This window comes from Bufo gargarizans, chromosome 5 (assembly GCF_014858855.1).
Source record: "Bufo gargarizans isolate SCDJY-AF-19 chromosome 5, ASM1485885v1, whole genome shotgun sequence".
Taxonomy (NCBI): Eukaryota; Metazoa; Chordata; class Amphibia; order Anura; family Bufonidae; genus Bufo; species Bufo gargarizans.
Window position 1 is genome coordinate 20,510,202 of NC_058084.1, and position 21,669 is coordinate 20,531,870.

Consider the following 21,669-nt stretch of genomic DNA (forward strand, 5'->3'; position numbering starts at 1 on the left):
CCCCTTCCTGCACAGTGATCTTAGCACAGAGCATGACCACTATGCTGTGTAAAAGAAGTCAGTAGGTATTGGAGACAGCTCACCTCCTCCCCCTTCCTGCACAGTGATCTTAGCACAGAGCATGACCACTATGCTGTGTAAAAGAAGTCAATAGGTGTTAGAGACAGCTCACCTCCTCCCCCTCCCTGCACAGTGATCATAGCACAGAGCATGACCACTATGCTGTGTAAAAGAAGTCAATAGGTGTTAGAGACAGCTCACCTCCCCCTCCCTGCACAGTGATCATAGCACAGAGCATGACCACTATGCTGTGTAAAAGAAGTCAATAGGTGTTAGAGACAGCTCACCTCCTCCCCCTTCCTGCACAGTGATCATAGCACAGAGCATGACCACTATGCTGTGTAAAAGAAGTCAGTAGGTATTGGAGACAGCTCACCTCCTCCCCCTCCCTGCACAGTGATCATAGCACAGAGCATGACCACTATGCTGTGTAAAAGAAGTCAGTAGGTATTGGAGACAGCTCACCTCCTCCCCCTTCCTGCACAGTGATCTTAGCACAGAGCATGACCACTATGCTGTGTAAAAGAAGTCAGTAGGTATTGGAGACAGCTCACCTCCTCCCCCTCCCTGCACAGTGATCATAGCACAGAGCATGACCACTATGCTGTGTAAAAGAAGTCAATAGGTGTTGGAGACCGCTCACCTCCTCCCCCTCGCTGCACAGTGATCATTGCACAGAGCATGACCACTATGCTGTGTAAAAGAAGTCAGTAGGTATTGGAGACCGCTCACCTCCTCCCCCTTCCTGCACAGTGATCTTAGCACAGAGCATGACCACTATGCTGTGTAAAAGAAGTCAATAGGTGTTGGAGACCGCTCACCTCCTCCCCCTCCCTGCTTAGCACAGGCATGCCCACAGCCCTTTTCTTTCATAGTCAGTGGGTGACATTTGCTAATATTTATACAGTGTGAACTTCTACAGGCTGAAAATATGGTAAATTTCACACAGTGGCTGACGCTGTGTCATAAATGTGCCCCTTTCTACAGATCCACGTCCCCTTTGCGCTGAGCCATGCCACCTTGTCGAGAGGCGAGAGGCATAAAGTGTCTGAAACGCTTAAAAAGCACAGCATAATAAACGTGGCACATTTTTGTTATTAAATCTGCCCCAATAAGTTTTCCTGGGCCACAGGTTCCTATGGTCCATGTTGCTGCTATGAAGAAAACCTCTGATAACAGAGGAGCTCAGGCAAGATGGCCGTCCCAAAAATCGGGTATGAGTTTGCTGCACTTTTGGAAATAATGGACTACCCCGATATCTAGATGCCCCTGAGGAAAGCTTTCTTTCTTCTGGAGGAAAACGTGCATAGTTTTTCCTAGAGAGCATAGCCCTCCAGACTCTCATCTGGGGCTGGGCGATTAATCTCATTATTTCACCCTCTCAGAGCCCAGTGATGTTGGTTTTTGTTACATCATATTGTATCAGGGCAGGCTGCGTAGTGGGTTCAGTCCCTGCCACTCACACCCATAATCTGTAAGGGCCGGTACGGAGGTAGCTCCAGTCCTGGCCGTGTAACTCCCTAGATGCCACGGTCAATGGAAACTGCAGCATTTAGGCTCCCTGTCACCATTGCCCCCTTCTCCACTTCTCGCATTGAAGGGAGCGCTCCTCTCCAGCGCACAGTATCGGACTGGAGATACAGCCAGATCTGTTAACAGGAGTCGCCTTTGTTGATGGAGCAGAAGAATTTTTGCTTTTCCTATTGCAGCCATTCTTCTGGCTGAGCAGCCTGCCAACAAGTCGCTCCATCCAGCGGGCCCCTGTATGTGCCAGAAGTGTGAAAACCAGGGGCGCAGTGATCCTTCTGATGGTTTCACATGCCACAGATCACAGTGGAGACACCTTGATGATTTTAGTCTAGATACAACACAGCTGGTCCATTGAATAGATACAGGCTGCCATAAACAGCATCTGACAGCGCCTGAGAGCGTGGTCTGTCTGCGTACTGAGCTGCGGTACCTGATACGGAGCGCCCGTACTGTCTGCGTACTGAGGTGCGGTACCAGATACGGAGCGTCCGTACTGTCTGTGTACTGAGCTGTGGTACCTGATAGGAGCGTCCGTACTGAGCTGCGGTACCTGATACGGAGCGTCCGTACTGTCTGCGTACTGAGCTGCGGTACCTGATACGGAGCGTCCATACTGTCTGCGTACTGAGCCGCGGTACCTGATACGGAGCGTCCGTACTGTCTGAGTACTGAGCTGCGGTATCTGATACAGAGCGTCCGTACTGTCTGCGTACTGAGCTGCGGTACCTGATACGGAGCGTCCATACTGTCTGCGTACTGAGCTGCGGTACCTGATACGGAGCGTCCGTACTGTCTGAGTACTGAGCTGCGGTATCTGATACAGAGCGTCCGTACTGTCTGCGTACTGAGCTGTGATACCTGATACGGAGCGTCCATACTGTCTGCGTACTGAGCCGCGGTACCTGATACGGAGCGTCCGTACTGTTTGCGTACTGAGCTGCCGTACCTGATACGGAGCGTCCGTACTGTCTGCGTACTGAGCTGCGGTACCTGATACGGAGCGTCCATACTGTCTGCGTACTGAGCCGCGGTACCTGATACGGAGCGTCCGTACTGTCTGAGTACTGAGCTGCGGTATCTGATACAGAGCGTCCGTACTGTCTGCGTACTGAGCTGTGATACCTGATACGGAGCGTCCGTACTGTCTGCGTACTGAGCTGCGGTATCTGATACAGAGCGTCCGTACTGTCTGCGTACTGAGCCGCGGTACCTGATACGGAGCGTCCGTACTGTCTGCGTACTGAGCTGCGGTATCTGATACAGAGCGTCCGTACTGTCTGCGTACTGAGCTGTGGTACCTGATAGGAGCGTCCATACTGTTTCGTACTGAGCTGCGGTACCTGATACGGAGCGTCCGTACTGTCTGCGTACTGAGCCGCGGTACCTGATACGGAGCGTCCGTACTGTCTGTGTACTGAGCTGCGGTACCTGATACGGAGCGTCCATACTGTCTGCGTACTGAGCCGCGGTACCTGATACGGAGCGTCCGTACTGTCTGCGTACTGAGCCGCGGTACCTGATACGGAGCGTCCATACTGTTTCGTACTGAGCTGCGGTACCTGATCCGGAGCGTCCATACTGTCTGCGTACTGAGCCGCGGTACCTGATACGGAGCGTCCGTACTGTCTGCGTACTGAGCCGCGGTACCTGATACGGAGCGTCCATACTGTTTGCGTACTGAGCCGCGGTACCTGATACGGAGCGTCCATACTGACTGCGTACTGAGCTGCGGTACCTGATACAGAGCGTCCATACTGTTTGTGTACTGAGCTGCGGTACCTGATACAGAGTGTCCGTACTGTCTGCGTACTGAGCTGCGGTACCTGATACGGAGCGTCCATACTGTTTGCGTACTGAGCTGCGGTACCTGATACGGAGCGTCCGTACTGTCTGCGTACTGAGCTGCGGTACCTGATACGGAGCGTCCGTACTGTCTGCGTACTGAGCTGCGGTACCTGATACGGAGCGTCCGTACTGTCTGCGTACTGAGCTGCGGTACATGATAAGGAGCGTCCGTACTGTCTGTATACTGAGGTGCGGTACCAGATACGGAGCGTCCATACTGTTTGTGTACTGAGCTGTGGTACCTGATAGGAGCGTCCGTACTGAGCTGCGGTACCTGATACGGAGCGTCCGTACTGTCTGCTTACTGAGCTGCGGTACCTGATACGGAGCGCCCGTACTGTCTGCGTACTGAGGTGCGGTACCAGATACAGAGCGTCCGTACTGTCTGCGTACTGAGGTGCGGTACCTGATACGGAGCGTCCGTACTGTTTGTATACTGAGGTGCGGTATCAGATACGGAGCGTCCATACTGTTTGTGTACTGAGCTGTGGTACCTGATAGGAGCGTCCGTACTGAGCTGCGGTACCTGATACGGAGCGTCCGTACTGTCTGCGTACTGAGCTGCGGTATCTGATACAGAGCGTCCGTACTGTCTGCGTACTGAGCTGCCGTACCTGATACGGAGCGTCCGTACTGTCTGCGTACTGAGCTGCGGTACCTGATACGGAGTGTTCGTACTGTCTGTGTACTGAGCTGCGGTACCTGATACGGAGCGTCCATACTGTCTGCGTACTGAGCTGTGGAACCTGATACGGAGCGTCCGTACTGTCTGTGTACTGAGCTGCGGTACCTGATACGGAGCGTCCATACTGTTTCGTACTGAGCTGCGGTACCTGATACGGAGCGTCCATACTGTCTGCGTACTGAGCCGCGGTACCTGATACGGAGCGTCCGTACTGTCTGTGTACTGAGCTGCGGTACCTGATACGGAGTGTCCATACTGTTTCGTACTGAGCTGCGGTACCTGATCCGGAGCGTCCATACTGTCTGCGTACTGAGCCGCGGTACCTGATACGGAGCGTCCATACTGTTTGCGTACTGAGCCGCGGTACCTGATCCGGAGCGTCCATACTGTCTGCGTACTGATCCGCGGTACCTGATACGGAGCGTCCATACTGTTTGCGTACTGAGCCGCGGTACCTGATACGGAGCGTCCATACTGACTGCGTACTGAGCTGCGGTACCTGATACGGAGCGTCCGTACTGAGCTGCGGTACCTGATACGGAGCGTCCGTACTGTCTGCGTTTTGAGCTGCGGTACCTGATACGGAGCGTCCGTACTGTTTGCGTACTGAGCTGCGGTACCTGATACGGAGCGTCCGTACTGTCTGCGTTCTGAGCTGCGGTACCTGATACAGAGCGTCCGTACTGTCTGCGTACTGAGCCGCGGTACCTGATACGGAGCGTCCGTACTGTCTGCGTACTGAGCCGCGGTACCTGATACGGAGTGTCCGTACTGTCTGTGTACTGAGGTGCGGTACCTGATACGGAGCGTCCGTACTGTTTGCGTACTGAGCTGCGGTACCTGATACGGAGCGTCCGTACTGTCTGCGTACTGAGCTGCGGTACCTGATACGGAGCGTCCGTACTGTCTGCGTACTGAGCTGTGATACCTGATACGAAGCGTCCGTACTGTCTGTGTACTGAGGTGCGGTACCTGATACGGAGCGTCCGTACTGTCTGCGTACTGAGCTGCGGTACCTGATACGGAGCGTCCGTACTGTCTGCGTACTGAGCTGCGGTACCTGATACGGAGCGTCCATACTGTCTGCGTACTGAGCTGCGGTACCTGATCCGGAGCGTCCGTACTGTCTGCGTACTGAGCTGCGGTACCTGATACGGAGCGTCCGTACTGTCTGCGTACTGAGCTGCGGTACCTGATACGAAGCGTCCGTACTGTCTGTGTACTGAGCTGCGGTACCTGATACGGAGCGTCCGTACTGTCTGTGTACTGAGGTGCGGTACCTGATACGGAGCGTCCGTACTGTCTGCGTACTGAACTGCGGTACCTGATACGCAGCGTCCGTACTGTTTACATACTGAGCTGCGGTACCTGATACAGAGCGTCCGTACTGTCTGCGTACTGAGCTGCGGTACCTGATACGGAGCGTCCATACTGTTTACGTACTGAGCTGCGGTACCTGATACGCAGCGTCCGTACTGTCTGCGTATTGAGGTTCGGTACCTGATACGGAGCGTCCATACTGAGCTGCGGTACCAGATACGGAGCGTCCGTACTGAGCTGCGGTACCTGATATGGAGCGTCCGTACTGAGCTGCGGTACCTGATACGGAGCGTCCGTACTGTTTGTGTACTGAGCTGCGGTACCTGATACGGAGCGTCCATACTGTTTGCGTACTGAGCTGCGGTACCTGATACGGAGCGTCCGTACTGTCTGCGTACTGAGTAGCGGTACCTGATACGGAGTGTCCGTACTGTCTGCGTACTGAGCTGTGATACCTGATACGGAGTGTTCGTACTGTCTGTGTACTGAGCTGCGGTACTTGATACGGAGTGTCCGTACTGTCTGTGTACTGAGGTGCGGTACCTGATACGGAGCGTCCGTACTGTTTGCGTACTGAGCTGCGGTACCTGATACGGAGCGTCCGTACTGTCTGCGTACTGAGCTGCGGTACCTGATACGGAGCGTCCGTACTGTCTGCGTACTGAGCTGTGGTACCTGATACGAAGCGTCCGTACTGTCTGTGTACTGAGGTGCGGTACCTGATACGGAGCGTCCGTACTGTCTGCGTACTGAGCTGCGGTACCTGATACGAAGCGTCCGTACTGTCTGCATACTGAACTGCGGTACCTGATACGCAGCGTCCGTACTGTTTACATACTGAGCTGCGGTACCTGATACAGAGCGTCCGTACTGTCTGCGTACTGAGCTGCGGTACCTGATACGGAGCGTCCATACTGTTTACGTACTGAGCTGCGGTACCTGATACGCAGCGTCCGTACTGTCTGCGTATTGAGGTTCGGTACCTGATACGGAGTGTCCATACTGAGCTGCGGTACCAGATACGGAGCGTCCGTACTGAGCTGCGGTACCTGATATGGAGCGTCCGTACTGAGCTGCGGTACCGGATACGAAGCGTCCGTACTGTCTGTGTACTGAGCTGCGGTACCTGATACGGAGCGTCCATACTGAGCTGCGGTACCTGATACGGAGCGTCCGTACTGAGCTGCGGTACCTGATACGGAGCGTCCGTACTGTCTGCGTGATGAGCTGCGGTACCTGATACGGAGCGTCCATACTGAGCTGCGGTACCTGATACGGAGCGTCCATACTGAGCTGCGGTACCTGATACGCAGCGTCCGTATTGTCTGCGTATTGAGGTTCGGTACCTGATACGGAGCGTCCATACTGAGCTGCGGTACCGGATACGAAGCGTCCGTACTGTCTGTGTACTGAGCTGCGGTACCTGATACGGAGCGTACATACTGAGCTGCGGTACCTGATACGGAGCGTCCATACTGAGCTGCGGTACCTGATACGGAGCGTCCGTACTGAGCTGCGGTACCTGATACGGAGCGTCCGTACTGTCTGCGTACTGCGCGACCAGCCAGATCTCTGGAAGACACGATCAGAAAACGAATAAAGTGGATGTGCCCCAGCGTCTGGGGTAAGGACGCAGCGGGTCCTGCCGTGTCCCCAGCCGCACTGCTTTCTGTAAACCGCCAGATGCAGCACGCTGTACGGCACAGGAATACTGGCGGTATATTGGATGTAGTAGTCGCCCCAGCACAGGGGCGTAACTAGAAGTGACTGGGCCCCACAGCAAATATTTGTAAGGGCCCCCCTCAGCGCGCTTCGCACCTCCCTCCTCCTGTGTAAACCCCACTCCTTTGGCACAGTGTAGCGGTATACTGTATATTGTGTGGCACAGTATAGAGGTATACTGTATATTGTGTGGCACAGTGTAGAGGTATATTGTGAGGCACAGTGTAGCGGTATACTGTATATTGTGTGGCACAGTGTTGAGGTATATTGTGAGGCACAGTGTAGCGGTATACTGTATATTGTGTGGCACAGTGTAGCGGTATATTGTGAGGCACAGTGTAGAGGTATACTGTATATTGTGTGGCACAGTGTAGCGGTATACTGTATATTGTGGGGCACAGTGTAGAGGTATACTGTATATTGTGTGGCACAGTAGCAGTATACTGTATATTGTGAGGCACAGTGTAGAGGTATACTGTATATTGTGGGGCACAGTGTAGAGGTGTACTGTATATTGTGGGGCACAGTGTAGCGGTATACTGTATATTGTGTGGCACAGTGTAGAGGTATACTGTATATTGTGTGGCACAGTAGCAGTATACTGTATATTGTGAGGCACAGTGTAGAGGTATACTGTATATTGTGGGGCACAGTGTAGCAGTATACTGTATATTGTGAGGCACAGTGTAGAGGTATAATGTATATTGTGGGGCACAGTATAGAGGTATACTGTACATTGTGGGGCACAGTATAGAGGTATACTGTACATTGTGGGGCACAGTATAGAGGTATACTGTACATTGTGAGGCACAGTATAGAGGTATACTGTATATTGCGGGGCACAGTGTAGCGGTATACTGTATATTGTGGGGCACAGTGTAGGCTATATGTGCATAACATAAACATACTCCACATGAACACTTACCGTTACTTGGCTTGACCCTTGGGGGTCTCGGACGCCACTTCCACACTTTGGCCGGGGGCTCGGCGGAGCTGATGTGTTTTATCCTAATGAGAAAGATTTCATAATAAGGATTTGGAGAAGGGGCAGAGGGATAGCAGAGCAGGAGAGGCTGGTGCTGCTACTAGGGGGTCATACCATGGGGCAGTAATAAAACCCACCATAATGCCCCCCCCCCCCAGTAGTAATAATTATCCTTATAATGTGACAGTGCAAAAAATACCCCCTTGTAATGCCCCCAGTTGAGCTAATGTCCCCATAGTGCCCCCATAATGTGCCAGTATAAAATACCCCTATATAGTGCCCCCAGTAAATTCCCCCATAGTGCTCCTCTCCCCCCTTCCTGCTAGTGCCCCCCAAAATGTACCAGTATAAAATGCCCCATATATAGTGCCCCAGTAGATGCCCCTCAGTGTCCGGCCTCTGATAGGCTGCCGGCCTAGTGTCCCCCATAATGCCCCCCAATAATGTGCCAGTAAGTGCCCCCCATCATGTGCCAGTATCAAGTGCCTCTCCCCCCCCCCACATGTCCCAGTATCATAGTGCCATCTCCCCCCATGTGCCAGTATCAAGTGCCTCTCTCCTTCCCACCCCCCATGTGCCAGTATCAAGTGCCTCTCTCTTCCCCCATGTGCCAGTATCATAGTGCCATCTCCCCCGCAAAAAAGTGCCAGTATTAAGTGCCTCTCCCCCCCATGTGCCAGTATCATAGTGCCAACCCCCCCCCCCCACATGCCAGTATCAAGTGCCTCTCTCCTCCCCCCATGTCCCAGTATCATAGTGCCATCTCCCCCCCCCCCACTAAAAAGTGCCAATATCAAGTGCCTCTCTCCCTCCCCCCTCCCCATGTGCCAGTATCAGGTGCCTCCCCCCCCCCATGTGCCAGTATCAAGTGCCAACCCCCCCTCTCCCCTCCAGGTGCCAGTATCAGGTGCCTCCCCCCCCCTATGTCCCAGTATCATAGTGCCATCTCCCCCCCCCCCACCACCACAAAAAAAGTGCCAGTATCAAGTGCCTCTCTCCCTCCCCCCCCAATGCCAGTATCAGGTGCCTCTCTCCCTCCCCCCCCCATGTGCCAGTATCAGGTGCCAACCCCCCCCCCCAGGTGCCAGTATCAGGTGCCAACCCCCCTCCCCCCATGTGCCAGTATCAGGTGCCTTCCGCTCCCCCATGGCAGTAACAGTCGGGTATTAAAAAAATAATAATAAACACTTCTACTTACCTCCATGTCAGCGATGCGATGCAGCCTCTTCCTGTGTCCCGCCTTGTATGTCCTTATATGGACTCAGTGCTTGTATTTCAGAAAAGAGTCTGCTGGGATTCGAACCCACGACCTTCTGCTTCAGAGGCAGAGCAGCTAACCACTAGACCATACGAGCTGCCTTGAGGCTGACTGAAAAAATATGAGACTTCTACTGTTATAGCTGGCTAAGTGTACATCTATACACATGGCAGCTGCTCATATATAGAGATGTAGCAGAGCTGAATGTGCTGAGACAGCTGTCATATACAGATATAGCAGTATCTCAGATATATCTCTATATGACAGCTGTTCCAGCACACTCAGCTCTGCTATATCTCTATATATGATAGCTGCCCCAGCAAACCCAGCTCTGCTACATCTATGCATATGACAGCTGCCCAAACACACCCAGCACTGCTATATCTCTATATGACAGCTGTCCCAGCACACTCAGCCCTGCTATCATCTATACTATGACAGCTGCCCCAGCAAACCCAGCTCTGCTACATCTATACACATGACAGCTGCCCAAACACACCCAGCACTGCTATATCTCTATATGACAGCTGCCCCAGCACACTCAGCCCTGCTATATCTCTATATATGATAGCTGCTCCAGCACAACCAGCCCTGCTACATCTATATATCTCTAAGTATTGCTATACAGTAGATAGATATATAGAGATATAGCAGAGCTGAGTGTGCTGGGGCAGCTGTCATGTGTATAGATGTAGCAGAGCTGGCTGTGTTTCGGCAGCTGTCATGTGTATAGATGTAGTAGAGCTGGGTTTGCTGGGGCAGTTGTCATATATAGAGATATAGTAGAGCTGAGTGTGCTGGTGCAGCTGTCATGTGTATAGATGTAGCAGAGCTGGGTGTGTTTGGGCATCTGTCATGTATAGATGTAGTAGAGCTGGGTTTGCTGGGGCAGCTGTCATATATAGAGATATAGCAGAGCTGAGTGTGCTGGTGCAGCTGTCATGTGTATAGATGTAGCAGAGCTGGGTGTGTTTAGGCATCTGTCATGTGTATAGATGTAGTAGAGCTGGGTTTGCTGGGGCAGCTGTCATATATAGAGATATAGCAGAGCTGAGTGTGCTGGGACAGCTGTCATATAGATATATAGCAGTGCTGGTGTGTTGGGGGCAGCTGTCATGTGTAATGATGTAGCAGAGCTGGCTGTGTTTCGGCAGCTGTCATGTGTATAGATGTAGTAGAGCTGGGTTTGCTGGGGCAGCTGTCATATATAGAGATATAGCAGAGCTGAGTGTGCTGGGACAGCTGTCATATAGAGATATAGCAGTGCCTGGTGTGTTGGGGGCAGCTGTCATGTGTATAGATGTAGCAGAGCTGGCTGTGTTTTGGCAGCTGTCATGTGTATAGATGTAGCAGAGCTGGCTGTGTTTTGGCAGCTGTCATGTGTATAGATGTAGCAGAGCTGGCTGTGTTTTGGCAGCTGTCATGTGTATAGATGAAGTAGAGCTGGGTTTGCTGGGGCAGCTGTCATATATAGAGATATAGCAGAGCTGAGTGTGCAGGGACAGCTGTCATATACAGATATAGCAGTGCTAGGTGTGTTTGGGCAGCTGTCATGTGTATAGATGTATTTTTTTATTTCCTCCCCAGTCAGTTGTAATGCAGCCTTTATGGCTGTGAGGGTAAATGCTTTGCCACTGATTCACTGATAGATTGGAGGTTGTGGGTTCGAATCCCAGACCAGGAGACTTTAGCAGACAGTAAAATTAGATCACACTAGCGGCTGTGAAGGGGCCCTGAACACGATATTTAACTAACTTGAAAATAAACTGTCACACACGCTGCCGGGCCCGAAGCAGCTGCTTCCCCGGTAGTTACGCCACTGCCCCAGCACATCAGTGTGAGGGTGAGCAAGGGAGTACATGGCGGGGGGGGGGTGAAGATTTACCCCTCATTAGACGCACTTCTCCAGCTCTTCCCAGATAACGATGTGCTGCCTCATCCGTTATTCAGTATATAATGTGAGACGTGTCAGCGCTGCCTGCCACGTGACACGTCCGGACCCTGTGATTATTCAGCACGCCCCAGAAATGACGAGAGAGAGAGGGAGGGGGGGGGGGGGTCACCTGTACAGAGATCACTGATGATGTCAGGAATTGGGGGGGGGGGCTATCTTTCCTTGGGGAGACCGCCTGAATCAGGGTGAGGAGATTTATAGGCCATACGGGATATAAATTATCAAATGCCGCCAGATGTAAGGCAGCCCTTTTATAGGATAGCTGCACCTGGTGGCATTAGAGGCGGAGCTTGCTAAGAGCTAATTTGCATCCCTTTTGTCTGTTCTTGCACAGTTCCGTTTCTTGTAGCGCCCCCTACCTGGAAGGCCTGGGTACTCCTCCTGCCAGTCTCAGAAGCTGATTGATGATATAGTAAGTGACTGAAGGATCCTTAGTGCAATTGTCCGGCACATCTAGACCCACTATGGTCGGCAGCACATCCCTGTTCACACTAGGCCACGTGCTGCCCGACCACTGATGACTTTATGACTTTATCCCCCGTTTGTCAGCTGGAGGGTATGTTCACATGGGGCGATGATCAGGAGCTAGCAATGGTTAATTTCATCATCATCATCATCATCCGGTGTAAAGTGAGCTACAGTGAAGACTGACACCAGGCAGAGCAACAGACTGTTAGGCCCCTTTCACACGAGCACGTTTTCCGCGCGGGTGCAATGCCTGAACGCATAGCACCCGCACTGAATCCGGACCCATTCATTTCAATGTGTCCGTGTACATGAGCGTTTTTTTTCACGCATCAGTTCTACGTGGTCAGGATCCGTAAAAAGTGGAGACAGCATAACGTAGTCCCAGCCGCCTTGTGCCTCCACTTCCCGGGGTTCAGGGACGGGGGCCTGTTCTACATGTGTAATAAGTGTTTGAGGCGGGAGTGCCCCTTTACTGGTTGTCACACATTAGAGCGACACAGAGATGTCCAGGCCATTTCCATACGGTGTGTATTCGCAGTTCTAGGGTTGACACATAACTCCGCCATCACCGCTGCCGTACGTGGAATGAATTACCGCATCTCGTGTTCTGCATTCATCCTCCGATCACGTTGAATCTTCGCCGTTCCCTGCAGAAATGAGCAATCATTGAGCTCCGGCCATGCTGACGTGTCTGCTGCTGGGGATGGCAGATGCCGGAGCCTTCATGCTCATAGCGTTAATCTGAAGACAGAGAGGACTCATTGTGCTGCGGGAGGGAGGAGGGGGCAGCCTGGTGGTCAGGTCATGCAGATTAGTGTCAGGGGGAACTCTGACTGGAAACCTTAGCATTCTGCTGTGGACAAGCTCCTGGCACTTGGATAGATCAGCGGGACGTTTTGCAGCCTGAGCGTCTTGGAAAGGCTGGGGCGTTCCCTAGTGGCAGCACGTTATGTCATGTACGCCCGGTCCTTTCCTTTTTCAGAGCTCCTTTGGAAAATGGACATGGGCAACTAAGCAAGTTTAAGTTTGCACCAGTTTTTAAAAATCTCCCATGGAGCCTTATTTTTTTTTACGCAGTATTTTGTGAAAACAGTGGCTGCAGTTTCACAGCAAAAAAACATTGGGATTGGACTGCACCGTGTGAGTGTACTCTTAGGCCTCTGTGTGTCCTCTGTGGGCGGCCTGACAGGCTCCTTTGCTGCTGTATCCATTTACCGATAACTCGTCTCTGCCGGCTCCTGTAATACAACGGCCGATAACTCGTCTCTGCCGGCTTCTGTAATACCACGGCCGGTAACTCGTCTCTGCCGACTCCTGTAATACCACGGCCGATAACTCATCTCTGCCGGCTTCTGTAATACCACGGCCGATAACTCGTCTCTGCCGGCTTCTGTAATACCACAGCCGATAACTCGTCTCTGCCAGCTTCTGTAATACCACGGCCGATAACTCGTCTCTGCCGGCTCCTGTAATACCACGGCCGATAACTCGTCTCTGCCGGCTTCTGTAATACCACGGCCGATAACTCGCCTCTGCCTGCTCCTGTAATACCACGGCCGATAACTCGTCTCTGCCGGCTTCTGTAATACCACGGCCGATAACTCGTCTCTGCCCGCTCCTGTAATACCAGAGACCGATAACTCGTCTCTGCCTTCTCCTGTAATACCACAGCCGATAACTCGTCTCTGCCGGCTCCTGTAATACCACGGCCGATAACTCGTCTCTGCCGGCTCCTGTAATACCACAGCCGATAACTCGTCTCTGCCGGCTCCTGTAATACCACGGCCGATAACTCGTCTCTGCCGGCTCCTGTAATACCACGGCCGATAACTCGTCTCTGTCGGCTCCTGTAATACCACGGCCGATAACTCGTCTCTGCCGGCTCCTGTAATACCAGAGACCGATAACTCGTCTCTGCCGGCTCCTGTAATACCACAGCCGATAACTCGTCTCTGCCGGCTCCTGTAATACCACGGCCGATAGCTCGTCTCTGCCGGCTCCTGTAATACCACGGCCGATAGCTCGTCTCTGCCGGCTTCTGTAATACCACGGCTGATAACTCGTCTCTGCCGGCTCCTGTAATACCACGGCTGATAACTTGTCTGCCGGCTCCTGTAATACCACGGCTGATAACTCGTCTCTGCCGGCTCCTGTAATACCACAGGCCGATAACTCGTCTCTGCCGGCTCCTGTAATACCACGGCCGATAACTCGTCTCTGCCGGCTCCTGTAATACCACGGCCGATAACTCGTCTCTGCCGGCTCCTGTAATACCACGGCTGATAACTCGTCTCTGCCGGCTTCTGTAATACCACGGCTGATAACTCGTCTCTGCCGGCTTCTGTAATACCACGGCTGATAACTCGTCTCTGCCGGCTTCTGTAATACCACGGCTGATAACTTGTCTGCCGGCTCCTGTAATACCACGGCTGATAACTCGTCTCTGCCGGCTCCTGTAATACCACAGGCCGATAACTCGTCTCTGCCGGCTCCTGTAATACCACGGCCGATAGCTTGTCTCTGCCGGCTCCTGTAATACCACGGCCGATAGCTCGTCTCTGCCGGCTCCTGTAATACCACGGCCGATAACTCGTCTCTGCCGGCTCCTGTAATAACACGGCCGATAACTCGTCTCTGCCGGCTCCTGTAATACCGCGGCCGATAACTCGTCTCTGCCGGCTCCTGTAATACCGCGGCTGATAACTCGTCTCTGCCGGCTCCTGTAATACCACGGCTGATAACTCGTCTCTGCCGGCTCCTGTAATACCACGGCCGATAACTCGTCTCTGCCCGCTCCTGTAATACCACGGCCGATAACTCGTCTCTGCCGGCTCCTGTAATACCATGGCCGATAGCTCGTCTCTGCCGGCTCCTGTAATACCACGGCCGATAACTCGTCTCTGCCGGCTCCTGTAATACCACAGGCCGATAACTCGTCTCTGCCGGCTCCTGTAATACCACGGCCGATAGCTTGTCTCTGCCGGCTCCTGTAATACCACGGCCGATAGCTCGTCTCTGCCGGCTCCTGTAATACCACGGCCGATAACTCGTCTCTGCCGGCTCCTGTAATAACACGGCCGATAACTCGTCTCTGCCGGCTCCTGTAATACCGCGGCCGATAACTCGTCTCTGCCGGCTCCTGTAATACCGCGGCTGATAACTCGTCTCTGCCGGCTCCTGTAATACCACGGCTGATAACTCGTCTCTGCCGGCTCCTGTAATACCACGGCTGATAACTCGTCTCTGCCGGCTCCTGTAATAACACGGCCGATAACTCGTCTCTGCCGGCTCCTGTAATACCGCGGCCGATAACTCGTCTCTGCCGGCTCCTGTAATACCGCGGCTGATAACTCGTCTCTGCCCGCTCCTGTAATACCACGGCTGATAACTCGTCTCTGCCGGCTCCTGTAATACCGCGGCTGATAACTCGTCTCTGCCGGCTCCTGTAATACCACGGCTGATAACTCGTCTCTGCCGGCTCCTGTAATACCACGGCTGATAACTCGTCTCTGCCGGCTCCTGTAATACCACGGCTGATAACTCGTCTCTGCCGGCTCCTGTAATAACACGGCCGATAACTCGTCTCTGCCGGCTCCTGTAATACCGCGGCCGATAACTCGTCTCTGCCCGCTCCTGTAATACCGCGGCTGATAACTCGTCTCTGCCCGCTCCTGTAATACCGCGGCTGATAACTCGTCTCTGCCGGCTCCTGTAATAACACGGCCGATAACTCGTCTCTGCCGGCTCCTGTAATACCACGGCTGATAACTCGTCTCTGCCGGCTCCTGTAATAACACGGCCGATAACTCGTCTCTGCCGGCTCCTGTAATACCGCGGCCGATAACTCGTCTCTGCCGGCTCCTGTAATACCGCGGCCGATAACTCGTCTCTGCCGGCTCCTGTAATACCGCGGCTGATAACTCGTCTCTGCCCGCTCCTGTAATACTACGGCTGATAACTCGTCTCTGCCGGCTCCTGTAATACCACGGCTGATAACTCGTCTCTGCCCGCTCCTGTAATACCACAAACTGATAGCTCGTCTCTGCCGGCTTCTGTAATACCACGGCCGATAGCTCGTCTCTGCCGGCTCCTGTAATACCATGGCCGATAGCTCGTCTCTGCCGGCTCCTGTAATACCACGGCCGATAACTAGTTTCTGCCGGCTCCTGTAATACCACAGACCGATAACTCGTCTCTGCCGGCTCCTGTAATACCACGGCTGATAACTCGTCTCTGCCCGCTCCTGTAATACCACAAACTGATAGCTCGTCTCTCTGCCCGCAGATCAGATGTTCTTTCAAAGCGCAGGTACACATTAAAGGCTTATTCACACACGACCGTAACTGTTTTGCGTTGCTCAAAATGCAGATCCACCAAACACCGTTACGGCCATGTGCATGCGGCATCTCAGGGTAGACTCGCTTCAATGGGTCTGTACTCCACACGTTAAAGTATAGAAGAAGTCCCATCTTTTGTGGCAAGGCTGCACAAATACGGAAGCAAACGGAAATGCTGGATCCACAAAACACTTACAGTGGTGTGAATGCGGCCTAAAGATGCGATCAGCGTGGATCAAGTGAATTATCATCCGTTGTTTGGGTATCGCCCCGTGTGTGTTCACACTGAGGTTATCTGGGGCAGATTTCAGCAAGTTTTCCAGCACTATAACCCCTTAATTATGATGGGAGTTTGTGCCGAAGTTCCCACCGTGTTCATTCTCGGTGCAGCGTCCAGCAGACACGTAAACAGAACATTTCCAGCCGAAATCCAAGGACCAGACTCTGATTTCTGCTGCATCTTCTGATTCAGTTTATTTCCTCATGTGAACATACCCTAAAAGCCATCAAAGTCTATCAGCCGGAAAGTCACCTTACCCCAGGCGCAGGGCTGACTCCGCTGCATGTATGGATGCTTTTCGGCTGATAACGTGGAATCCATATGCAAATTAGCAGTTAAGTGTCCTGAGGGTGTGGCCAAGTCACTTGCTCCTCCTGCTTCCTCTGCTAGCCCCTCCCTCTTCTTGATTGATACGACCAGGGGAGATGACTATGCAGGAACCTGATTTAAAATCTGCAGTATTCAGGCCCCATTGTCATCATATAGATGAGCTGTACAGCTTTAAAGGGGTTATCCAATGTCTCCAACAGCCCCCCCCATGTGCTGGGCCCCTCACAGGTCATACACTTACCCTGCTCCTGGTCCCCGCACCACCGCTGCTGCCTCTCCCTGTACACTGATGAAAACATCTGGTGTTGGGGGGGGGAGCAGCCAATGGCAGGCGGGGACGGGCCTCCCTGGTGTTGACCGCGATGCTAGGGAGGTTCGTCCCCACCTGCCATTGGCTGCTCCCCCTGACACTGGATGTTTTCATCAGAAGCAGCAGCGGCGGTGCAGGGACCAGGAGTGGCACGAGGAGCGGGGTAAGTGTATGACCTGTGAGGGGCCCGACACATGGGGGGGCTGTTGGAGACATTGGATAACCCCTTTAATGTATGTGCAAACGTCTGATTAACCCCTTACTTAATGACCTGCCTAGTTTGGCTTTTTGGAAAAAAAATCATCTTTCATTGCAAGCGCCATTTTTTATTCTACCGTCGATGTGGCTGTACGTGGCTTGTTTTCTTGCAGGAAGAGTTGAGTTTTTCAGTGGCATCATCCAGTGCTTTCGGCACTTTTTGGGGTTTCAGTTTCCCAGCGTTCATCTTGCAGTATAAATGACACAATAACTTTATTCTGCTGGTCCGTACGATTACGGGTTTTACACATTTGTTTTTGTGTCGCCATATTCTGGGATCCATAACTTTATTTTTCCGAGCTCTGTGAGGGCTTGTGTTTTATTGGATAAGTCGACATTTTCATTGTGATAAATATGACTTTTTGATTGCTTTGTAAGTGATAAAAAAACTGCATTTCTGCTTTTGTTTAGGGCGTTCAGCATGCAGGTTAAATAACATGATATATACCTATATATTAGATATTGCCCATTAACAGCCAAGAACGTGCAATTAAAACAAAACACCTAAAATTCCACAATAATCCAAACATAAAAAACACATAAAATATATAATAAAATTCATAAAAGGGCCCCCTATAGTAACAAAAAAAAATAAGTTTATTAATCTCTTATATTATGATTATATTGTAGACTTAATTAATATAGATATAAATAAATTAGTAAAACTGTGGCAAAAAGATGCCAAGAAAAGTGTAAATAAATAAAAAACTGATGATGATAATAAAGAGCTTGTGCAAAACTATTTTCCAATAAGTGAACAAACAAAAAAAGTCCGCTAATAAAGTGGATACAGTATGCTATAATAATATAGTAGCGACCAGGCTGGGACGTGGACCCAGGGCAGCCTCACCACGTTTCGCGCCTCGCTTCTATGCAGAAACAGGGCTCTGTAATACTTACTCCTGCTGCTGATCTCCAGCCGACCGTGACGTACGTCCTCATGGTACATACGTTGGGAAGGACTGATGGAACTGGAGCTCTGAAGTAACCAGGAGATCTCCTCACCCACTGCTGTCAGTCTGCAGGATCCAGAACTAAAGGTCTTGTAGATATTCCTGCAGAGAACATAGGAGTTAAACCCCTGCGGGGATGGGGCCTAACTAACGTCAGGAGGGGAGGCTTCTGCTGCAACCAGATAATGGGGAGGAGGGTGGACACTGCTGAGCCCCGGAGACACACGGAGAAGAGTTCTTTATATGTTTGTCAGATTTTATTGTAATGATAGTTTAGCGATCCTCCTGGTGATGACTGAGGCAGGCATTGAGGGGCCGGTGTGTGACTCGGAGTCACGCTCCGCCCTCTCCGGCCCTGCGCTGGGCATTACCCAGTGTCACTTTTATTAGGAGCGTTCTTTTAATTGACTGATTATGACTCATTACTTTTGCATCTTTGTGTTCTTGTGCAGGACGTCTTCCCTCAGATGGAACACAGGCACCAAAGAAAGAATGCTGATTAAAGTGACAGACCGAGAGCCCAGCTTTCTGATGCACCAAGGGAACGGTTATACTACTGACAATTCACAAGGTACCCGCACCCGCCGGCCGTCAGGGGGACAGCCATCGCCCATCATGCAGACATTCTCAGTCGATACCGACAACTCTGTCTTTTTTTCTGAGCGAAAGCAGTCACCATATATGAAACGAGCAGATCATGTCGGCTCTTGTTCCCCATTACTTGGACGAGGGGAATCATTCTGCACCTTACAACACAGGAAGCATTCCAATGAGTCTCAGCCATCATCTCCTCGCTATGCCTACGAGCCGCCACTGTACGAAGAGCCTCCCATGGAGTATCAGGCTCCCATCTATGATGAACCACCCATGGAGATGCAGTATGATGCCAGTGGGAACTACAGAGCAATGTCCCCTCAAAAGTCCCCTGTTCGCAAGCCACATACCTTTCTTCAATCTCCAAAACAGGCCTCCAACTCTCCGTACCAACAGCTGGTGTTGACCAAACAGAAATGCTCGGACAGGTTCATGAGTCTGGATTACAGTCCGGCGGGCAAGGAATATGTCCGCCAGTTAGTGTATGTTGAACAGTCTGGTTCCAGCCCCAAGATGAAAACGGGTTTAAGGCACAAATACATGCCTAACACGATAGGTGGGTCATACTCATTGCAACACAATCCTCCGTACATGAGGGACCAGCGTCTTGAAGTTAAATCTGGAGACTACAGTAGTATGGAAGGTTCAGATTCACGGCAAGGTCAGCAACAACATCCGTTCCACTCAGAAGACTCCATGTCTTGGTCTAGTCAGCAGGACAGCATGTCCTCTGCCAATTATTCTCCCAACACAAGGAAAAGGAAAAGCAGAAAACCTTCTTTGTCTCTTGAACCGAACCCATCTCCGTCCGAAGGATCATCTGATAGAGAGGGGCACAACGACCAGGGTATGATCGAGGAAAGGCCTTCATCAATGCCTAACCGCCCACTGATGAGCCGAACGGAAAGCCGCTCATCGGAGGCAGACATGCATCGGACCTCTACAGAAGCTTTCATGGCACAAGCCCGGCTTGCCTGGGAGGCCCAGCAGGCGCACTTCCACATGAAACAGAGAAGCAGTTGGGACTCCCAGAAGGATGGCTCCGGCTATGAGAGCGATGGTGCAGTGCCTTTACCGATGCCAGGTCCTGTTGTTAGGGCCTTCAGTGAGGATGAAGCACTCGCGCAGCAAGACAGCAAACACTGGAAGAGAAGCACCTTTGAAAAACTTGGGTTTCCACAAATACTGTTGGAAAAAAGTGTGTCCGTTCAGACCAATTTGGCTTCTCCAGAGCCGTATTTACACCCTTCTCAGGTAAAGTTCTGGATTATTTTTTCAAAGTTTCGTCCATAAGAAAGTTGTCGTTAGAGCTGGATCCTCCATAATAAATCTGGCACACGGAATGTACTCCAGTTAATTGGCGCAGTTTAAGCCAGAATTGTGGTGCATTTGGTTACTGAGTCTGTGTCTGGACTATGAAAGATTCAGCTCTTGCTTCCCTCTCTCTCAGTAGGAAGTCCCAGTATGATTTCGAGCACATCTGTATGTAAACAAAGGCCTGTACATCAATGCCTTTGGGGCTGAAGAAACACCTCTTACAACAGGGTTAGACAGCTTTGGGGCTAGGTTCACACCATATTTGCAGCCCCTGTTGTATGTGTAAGATGTAAAATCTAAGGTGCGGACGGCTTGTCAATCAGTAAGTTACAACTTTTTGGCTAATAAAGCACCTAAAAAAGTGAATAGGAAAAGATGCGTTACCGTTGTGTAGACACTTCCCTCCCAGTCACTTCTGTTGGAGTTCAGATGTTATATGACCGCCAGAAGTCATCGGAGAGACGTGGGGAGGATTTAGGGACCATTCACATGTCCGTATGTGTTTTGCGGATCTGCAAAACACAGACACTGGCAATGTGCATTCCACATTTTGCGGACCGCACATCGCCAGCACTCATAGAAATTGCGGACAAGAATAGGACATATTCTATTTTTTGGGCGGAACAGAAGTGCGGATCTGCAAATGCGGATGCGGACAGCACATTCCGGCCTATTGAAAATGAATGGGTCTGCACCTGTTCCGCAAAATTGCGGAACAGATGCGGACCCATTTTGCGGACGTGTGAATGGACCCTTATTATATTCAACATTGTTAAAGTCAGTTTTGCAGGAATCTGCGTTGCGATAATTTTTGGGGCAAATTTATTAAATATTGCACAATGTGTGATAGATTTGGTGAATCTTTAAAGGCTATGGACATCTTCGGGGCAATTTTTTATTGCATTATGCTTGTTTTGGGGTAGAAATATTTTTTTTTATAATTTCCAACAGTTTTTCCTTAACAGTTTTGACGTTCAGTTCATGTGCAGCCTATTGCTTCCCCCTTCACGGTGAATCTGTCAGAGACCTGCTCTGACGGCTCGATCTGTCGTCCTTTTGTGTACTTTCCTAACAGCTCATAGACACTCATTATAGATACATTACCAGTTGGATAAGAATTTAGCTGTAATGAGGTTTTATGAGCTGTCAGGAGTTCAGAGATAAGGGTGACAGAGCAGATCTCTGATGGGTTTACTGTGAAGAGGGAAGCAATAGTCGGCAAGTGCCCTGAAATTGAAAGCTGTAGAGGAAAAACTGTTGAAACATTTTAATAAAGACCAATTGAAAAAATGATTTTGAGCTCAAAATGAGCACAATGTGATGGTAAAAAGTCACAGTTGATGAGTCTGGCTTAAATCAGCTTGACAGACTAACACTTTTCAGAACTGGAGTGAAGGGTGTAAAAATGCAAAATGTCACAATATTTTTTTTCTCCGGAAATCGCAAAGCCCCATTTTTCAACT

The 21,669-nt window shown here is 51.3% G+C and overlaps 1 protein-coding gene across 2 annotated transcripts in view; it reads left to right on the forward strand.

The window, feature by feature from the left end:
• The window catches only part of ARHGAP39 (Rho GTPase activating protein 39), a 146,478-nt gene that overhangs the window by 70,398 nt on the left and 54,411 nt on the right, over positions 1-21,669 (forward strand). For both annotated transcript variants that reach the window (XM_044294416.1, XM_044294417.1), the window contains exon 3: positions 18,748-20,143. In XM_044294416.1, coding sequence (XP_044150351.1) covers positions 18,748-20,143 — 1,396 coding nt within the window. The remainder of the gene's footprint in view (positions 1-18,747; positions 20,144-21,669) is intronic.